Below are 7954 nucleotides of genomic sequence, written 5' to 3' on the forward strand. Positions count from 1 at the left end.
TTAACAAAGCATAAAAAATACTTTATTTTTTTGGCCCCCTTTTCTCCATATAGCTGTTATGTAAAATCAAATGACAGGATAAATTATGCATGCGGTATCCACTGTGGCCTGAGCTCATAACTTGAATGATTACCTCAGCTTTTTCTTTTGTAATAACAAAACAGCCAGAATATACAGTATGTTCTCATGCATAATTGGGACAGATCACAGCTTCAGTGATAGAATGTGAAACTATCGTCTATGGCAGACTTCCTGTTCAAACAAACGCCCCCCCCCCCCCCCCCCTTTGCAAAGGAAAAGTATTTTTCCACCCTCAGACTTTTTACATATGAATAACTAACGCAGAAGTCTTTAATCTCAAAATAAGGATCATGAATTGATAACAAATAAAAATGATTTGTCACCGGATTTGTAAATTGCAAATCAATTCAGAGATTCTTGAAAGACGGAACAATCTCTACTTTTGTTTCAAAAATACAAACATTTGTAAAATATAGAAAATTATTCATTTGAAAATCCCCAATAAAAACACAACAATTCTCAGATCTTACAGCACTCTGATGGACTTGACGTCAGACAAAAATCTTACAGTTTAATTGCCCTTTTCTTGACAGTTTATGGTTGTGACCATTATGATTTCAAAATTGTGTGTTTAAATCTATCAAAAGTAGAGAACTTTACAGACCATGAGTGGTCATGCTACGCTACATGTAATGAGGACATGAATAAGGGGTCCTTATGGTATAGCTGACCCTGCCCACTCCTGATTCATTTAGGATTTTAAACATCTGACGGAAGTTGACCAAATCCTCGGACACATTTTTTAGGAATCCCAGTTTTGAGATAGAATAACTATTATTTTAAGTCAGAGGGCCACATTGGCACTGAGGGATGGAGGATATAAGAAGGATCCACTCAGCGCCCCGTACATCTGAGAACCTGGTGTCCATGCATAATGATATTATGAACCAATAGGGATAGTGCAAGACAGTAAACATGAATCTGTGTCATCAATCTGAGCATAAGGCAGCGTAAAACACGGAACTGTTAGATACATTTTTTTTACTCACAATACTAGCTGCTGTATGTAGGATACTCCACGGGGAAAGAAACGTATACATTGAGCAATGCAATTGAAAGATCTGAGTGCTTCACTTGGTTCTATTAAAATCTGCGTTTGATAATTAACTCATAAATGGAATTAAGATCTCCATTCAGTGGGTATAGCAAGTACAGCAAAATATTTCAAAGTAGTTACACACATTTCTGTTGTAAGTGCAATAACTGCAAGTGCTTTGAACTTAAAATGGTCTAACCTATTAAAAATAGTCTTCTAACTGAATCCCAATACTAGATTGCTGGCCTCCAGCATTGGAAATATAAATAGTCCCCAAATGTGAAGACAGTGAATTTCACACAGAAGTGCACACTAACACATACACCGTGTGTCATCTATCACTCTTCCTTGCACATACACACATTTGCTCATGCACACGTACGCGCACACACCCACGTATGCAAGCACACGCGTACGCATGCACACACACACACACGTTTTGTCCTTCTATCCTTGTGGGGACCTCAAATTTGATTTCCATTCAAAATCCTATTTTCCCTAACCTTAACCTGTAACCCTGACCCAAACCCTAAACCTTACTCCTAAACCTACCCCCTAAACCTAACCCAATAGTCTTTGTCCTCATGAGGACATGGGAATTTGACTTGTTTTACTATCGTTGTGGGGACTTTAGGTCCCAACATGGATAGAAGAACACACACACACACACACACACACACACACACACACACACACACACACACACACACACACACACACACACACACACACACACACACACACACACACACACACACACACACACACACACACACACACACACACACACATCGTTGGCTCTTTTACTGTGTTTCAACCGTTTCTGTCGAGCATATTGAACACCAGTGCTCGGCATCATGTACCTGTACCTTGCAGTAAAAAAAGAGCTTCATATGAATACAAATAAAACCTTATCTGAACCTTACACCATCGTCAGGGCAACCCTGTCTGGTGTCATAGGTCCTGTTTTGACCGAGATCCACAAGTCCTCATCTTTCGGACTCTTCTTATTTTTGTCTGATTTTGCTGTGGCTGAGCTGGGGCTGACTGCACAGCAACCAGTGCAGTTGGCGTGGCGACAGCAGCAGCAGTGGCAGCACACCACCAGAGAAGTGAAGAGCACCACCATAGGCAGGGCTAGCAGCACCACCAGGCAGACTGTGTTATAGATCCCCTGGTCATGCTTAGTGGTGGCCACCTTCCACAAGTCACTGAAAAAATCCAAGATGTCTTCCTTCATTGTTCACTGACAGTGTCTTAACAATTCCTCTTGAGGGTAATCTTTGAAGAAGAAACCAATTACAATAGTGAACACGTTTTGATTGAAGTAGTCAGCAAGGGTGTTGCTGTTATCAGGGGATTGTTCTTGTGGTGATTTGACCCTGATCTAGTGCTGGTTTCAGTTTCCTGGTGAACTCATGACATTGAAGATTTCGCTGATATAGTAGGACATCCCAGTCACAATGAATATCTGATGAAGGAAAGGGAGGATGGGACAGACTAGAAAAATTCTTGATGCAGGGAGAATCTCTTTATCCTCCCCTCTTTCCTTAACCGCCTTATCTGGGGGTTTGAAGACCAACGCATTTTTTATGAAAGTTTGAAATCCAAAGATCAATTGTTTATGAGAGGGGGGTTTTTCCTTTGTAATCCTTCAGTTGCTGTAATGATTCCGATCTCTCCTTGCCTTGATGGGAAGGTCTATGAAGTCTGCCTGTTTGTGTTGTTTGTTTGTTTCCTCTTTTGGGATATGGGATCCCACCTCACGTCCTCTGGAGTCTCCTCTCTATTTTAATCCATTCTCCTCTGGGAGAAGTGATGGAATGAGGACATTTTCTGTGGAGAGAATTAGAGAGAAGAAGGTGAGCAGAGTGAACCCCAGTCCCACTGGTGCCTTTTCGCTCTCTTCCCTCCCCTACTCAAGTATCTTATTCAGCTTTACTCTCATTAAAGTTGGAGGGAAATGTCATGGCTCTGGCTGCCTGAATGCACCATGGAGGGAAATACATTTAAATGTGCCGGCTAATGGCGGCCTAGCTTCGATGGTTTTGACTTTAACATTGACTGAGTGTAGCACTCCACTGTAACTTGGGTCAATGGTAACCGTTATGGGTATCCAGGAGGTCAAAGGGTAGTTTATAGGTTTATGTTGACTAGGATTATGGCCCTGTGAGGGAAAAAAAAAGATATATTATATTTCCTGCTCCATTTTCTAAGTCAAATGTTTCTGACTGCAAGTGAACAGAAAAAAAGTGTGTGTTTGTCTCACAGCCCATGTGTGAAATTGGCTTACCCATAGTCAGCTTCACTTCCTTCCCAGCATAACAAAACAGGAAACTGTGCGCTGCTGCTACTTTGTTGCATTGAGTTAAGAAGACTGCACCTACTTGCAGTTTGTCAACATTAAGGTCCCATTTCAGCTAAACACATTTTGTTCACCAAATCCATTGAATGTAAGCTTCTCTATTATTCATGTATGTAGGTCTATGCATTTGTTTTATGGTGATGCTGAGTCTAAAGTTGAGACATACAAGGTATGATGACTGGAAGGAATGAGTAACAATCCCAATGGGCACGCACTGGTTGAATCAATGCCACGTCATTTCAATGGAATGCTGGTTCAACTTAAAAATAGATGTGGAGTTTACATCCTATCCCAGTGGGATATCACTCATTAGCATTGTCCAGCAAGGTGTAAGAATCGTCTTCCTCGCCAGAGTAGAAAATGGTCAGAGGTCTGTTGTAGTGCACACCACATACATTTACAGATGCCGAGGTAGTTCTCAAGCCGAAATTGAGAACGAAGAGAATCAATGAAAGCTCAATGCATTGAAAAATCTATCAAGATCTAATCCTCTATCACAACATCCCCACTCCATAGTGTGTCATGCCATCAGACGGCCTTTGCACTCTGGTCAGGCCGTGGGAATGAATGTAAAATAACAACAACGTAACAAAATGACGTAACATTGTCTTGGCCTATGATCAGCTGTGAACAGGAAGATACTTTCAGTGGCTCACAAAGCCAGGATGGGGGAAAAACTCTTATGACTGCATTAGTGAACTACAGCTATTTATGGAACTTGGAACTCTGTTCTGCCCAACCTAAAAGCCTGAATGACAGCAGGCAACACAAGGCAAAACAGGAATATTTCATGAATGGCCCACGGTAATCATGAAGAAGAACTGGCGAATGTTCAATTCTAATTATCTTAATAATAAGAGTCAGTCAACAGTCTTTTGCAGAGATAGTCAAAAGTTTAGAGACAGCAAAAGTCATGTGTTAGTGTACCAAATTCATATCTTTACTCAAAATCAGTGTTGTGGTAAGAAACACAAGATTGCATATTTTTGATGGGAACAGTTGGGAACATGCCCTTATCTCCACACAGTATAAGAGAGGACATTCTCTCAATGCGTTACAGTTCAAGCTGAAAGGTAACCTTTGAATCAGGGAGAGTGAAATAGTATAAGTAGAGGAGAGAGCATAACGAGGCAAAGTTTCAAATCAAATGATAGAAATCTCAGACATTTAAGATCTTAGGTGAACCTTAGGTTTCAATCATCGAAACCATAATGTCACTAGTCATAGACAATGTGCAAAGCATTGTGCAAAGGCCCAATGCTATATTTAAGATTTACATTTCCTGAGAGAGATATGCTATAGAATGGCACTGAGTAGTGACTGAACAGCAACATATCACCTGGTACATCACAATACCTGTTTAACTGACGGAGGGGACTTTCCAAAACAACAGACTTCCAGTTCACACATAGTATTATAAGTATATACATTGACTCCTTAGCCACAGATACTCAACCAAATAAGATCAACAGCATTCAAGATCAACAGCTTCCCATTCATCATTTCTCAACAGTCTTTTGAAATGTACACTTTACCGGCAAAAGGTTTTAGAAGTCCGGGCCAGTAAAGCTGTTTTTTCCCTCTCCTCTTCCTTGTAAATCCTGCTTTTTGTTGATATTCTCTAAGCTCTCAATGTTGCCCCATACTTGGTATGTATTGAACTGTGCTCTTTGCGCCTGTATCTCTTTACCTCTCTCTGCCCGTGTGTGTCACTCTCTCAGTGCAGCGTCCCTTCTCCCTGCCCTGCATACCCTGTGAAAGAAAGGGCCCTCTGTCTGTACTCGCGTTCCCTTGCCTGACACGCTGCATTCTTGTGGTTACTTTATACACACAAGTTCCCAGTGATGTCAGAGAGAGAGCGAGAGAGAAAAAAAAGAGAGAGGACAGAGAGCTCCCCTGAGAATCCCACTGCTCATAATTAATTGGATTTGTCTGCAGTTTGTAACTTGATGTTTTCAAATTCGTATTCTAAAGAGCTGCTGACTTTAGTGTTTGAACGCTTTACCACAACATTAATGCGCATAATTATAAGTGTTATAAACCTAAAATTAACCAAAACACCTCACCCATTTCAGCGCTACCTCACTAACTCTAATTGGAAAGAGGAAATTAAAGTGTGTGTGCATGCGTGGGTGTGTGTGGGCGTGTGTGTGTGTGTCCTGTATGCTCAGGGTGTGGACAGAGCAGGGAATCAGGTGAAGCAGAGAGAGATGCACTGATGTGTGACTGCTCTGTAGAAATCTGTGAGAGATCATGTGACCCTGTTCGTGAGGAGAATGGACCTCATCCATGCCTGTGGCAAACAGCATGCACTCACTGGTAAGAGACTGTCACATCCCACAACATACACACTTTGACCCTTGTACTGTAATTCACAGAGAGAGACGAGGACAGAGGGAGGGAAAATACCCACTGAAATATGTTATTTTAAACCAAATAGGTGCTCTGACTGTCTGACTGACTGTATTATTTTGTTAACCTCCTACTGAACCATGAATATGCTGGCTGTGGCCATGTGAGTATATGTGTTTCATGATCACAGTAATCCTCATTTTGCAATAAAAATGTGAGATTTATTCTGTTTGCTCCAGGCTTTGTTATAACGTGGAGTTTATTGGGATAAGCTACACCCAGTTACCTGTCTGTAGGCTATATGCTGTCGTACTTCACATTGAGGGGTGAGAACTGAATCGTACACTCTTAGAAAAAAGGGGCTAGCTAGAACCTAAAAGGGTTCTTTGTCTGTCCCCATAGGTTAATCCTTTGAAGAACCTTTTTTGGTTCCAGGTATAACCTTTTTGGGTTCCATGTAGAACACTTTCCACAGAGGATTCATTCTACCTTGCTACTATGGGGACAGCCAAAGAACCCTTTCGGAACCCCTTTTTCAAAGAGTGTAAAGAGGTAAAGGAACTGTAATCAGGATGTAAAGACTAGCACTACCGCAGTCATTGCTCAGAGCTAGGATTCCCCTATTTGTGCTGCTAAATCAACCCATTATCTCTCCTAATTTCCTGTTTGGAAACTCTATTCTCAATTTTGTGGCAGAAACCAAGAACACTGCTCAGCAGAAAACATTCTCATAAAGAAGTGGCTCTTCTTCGGTATCTTTGGAGGTAGGCCCTGCATTGCCCTGCACAGCAGCATTAGGGTGCCTTTGAAACGTTACTCTGCACATGTTATGAGCTCGTGTGCTAATGAAAAGTAAATCAGAAGGATGCGGAGGCCAAAAATAGGCTCGGCCGTTCCGTTGCTAACAGGTCCCAAAAGCAAAGCAGGCCATGAGTCACTCCTGTAAAATGTTTTGGCCCAGTGCAATGAAAACAGGAGGAGGGATCTGAAGAACACACAAAGTTGATTTGATGGAGATTACTCTATATATGGAAGTAGCTCTCCTGTATTTTCAGTGATGGCATTGTAAAGAAAAAGTAGTTATTAGCTCTGATGTAAACAAAGGCCTGTTTAGGAACTTTCCAATTAACTTTCTGAATGACTGGTCCAACATACAGCTTGTGTAAATGTGACTGGATGAAAGTAATTTGACTTTGTCTATGATATCAGATTCATGTTAAAGAGACTATTGATTTCGAAAGCACATCAATAAGTAGCCAATCAATTCCAGGCTAAAGGTCGAGAACTTGAGGCAGGGGCGTCAATTGACTATGGCAGAGTATGGCAGACACCATACCCTAGCTCAACACCAACAATTTAAAATAGGCTACAAAAATCATTCCAATCCCAATTAAAAGGAAATTAGGTTTGCAAGAAAGGCATTTCACTGTACTTTTGCATGCAATATTAAAACTTCAAACTTGTTTTAAGACCATGCGGACAGCTCAGAGTGGACGGGGATGTTGTTTGCCTCGCTGCAGTGAACAGCTCTAAGGAATGCAGAGGAGGAAGATGGCTGTAGATGACTACGTAAATCCTGTTTGACTTGATATGAAACGAAACAACAATTTTTTAATCCCAGTGCATAGAAACCAATCGCTGTATGACGTGCTGTATGACGTGCTATATGACGTGCTGTATGACGTGCTGTATGAATTGTTGTCGTCAAAATGTATGTCCCTTGTCAGCTGAGGTGAATGAAGCTACAGCTGCCAAGGTGTTCTCTGAATGGTTTTAAATTGTGTAGAAATGCAGTAAATAAGATTCAACTTTATAAAAATGACGCGGATTAGCTGAAATTACACCACTGACTCAAGGTACATTTGACCACATGATATACTGGACACACTGTTTAAACCGGTTGGTTATTCCCAAGTGACTCATCTCTTCCTTCCCGTTATTCAAGTATGTTAAAAGGCAGAATAAAGTAGGCACCTTGTCAACCTGTCTGAACATGGATTAAGAGACCCTACCAATGCTTGGATTTGTTATTCTCAGTAGTTGACTACTAGGGTATACTGTCTGGTACATACAGTCCAGTAAATCAGACAACATCTATAGTATAAACAGAAGTATCTGAT

The 7954-nt window shown here is 41.2% G+C and overlaps 1 protein-coding gene across 3 annotated transcripts; it reads right to left on the reverse strand.

Moving 5' to 3' along the window:
* On the reverse strand, positions 1-5295 carry LOC115103097 (uncharacterized protein KIAA0040). 3 transcript variants are annotated; one of them, XM_029623722.2, is made up of 2 exons: positions 5173-5295; positions 1-2953 (listed from the first exon to the last, which is right to left on the reverse strand). In XM_029623722.2, the coding sequence occupies exon 2, from the start codon at positions 2355-2357 to the stop codon at positions 2040-2042; it is 318 nt and encodes a 105-aa protein (XP_029479582.1). In that variant the 5' UTR covers positions 2358-2953; positions 5173-5295; the 3' UTR covers positions 1-2039. The 3 variants fall into 3 exon arrangements, with proteins under 3 accessions (XP_029479582.1, XP_029479581.1, XP_029479584.1); XM_029623721.2 differs by having other exon boundaries at positions 5018-5295; XM_029623724.2 differs by lacking the exon at positions 5173-5295 and adding an exon at positions 3411-5003.
* Between the last annotated feature and the right edge of the window lie 2659 nt (positions 5296-7954).

This window comes from Oncorhynchus nerka, linkage group LG20 (genome assembly GCF_034236695.1).
Source record: "Oncorhynchus nerka isolate Pitt River linkage group LG20, Oner_Uvic_2.0, whole genome shotgun sequence".
Classification (NCBI taxonomy): Eukaryota; Metazoa; Chordata; class Actinopteri; order Salmoniformes; family Salmonidae; genus Oncorhynchus; species Oncorhynchus nerka.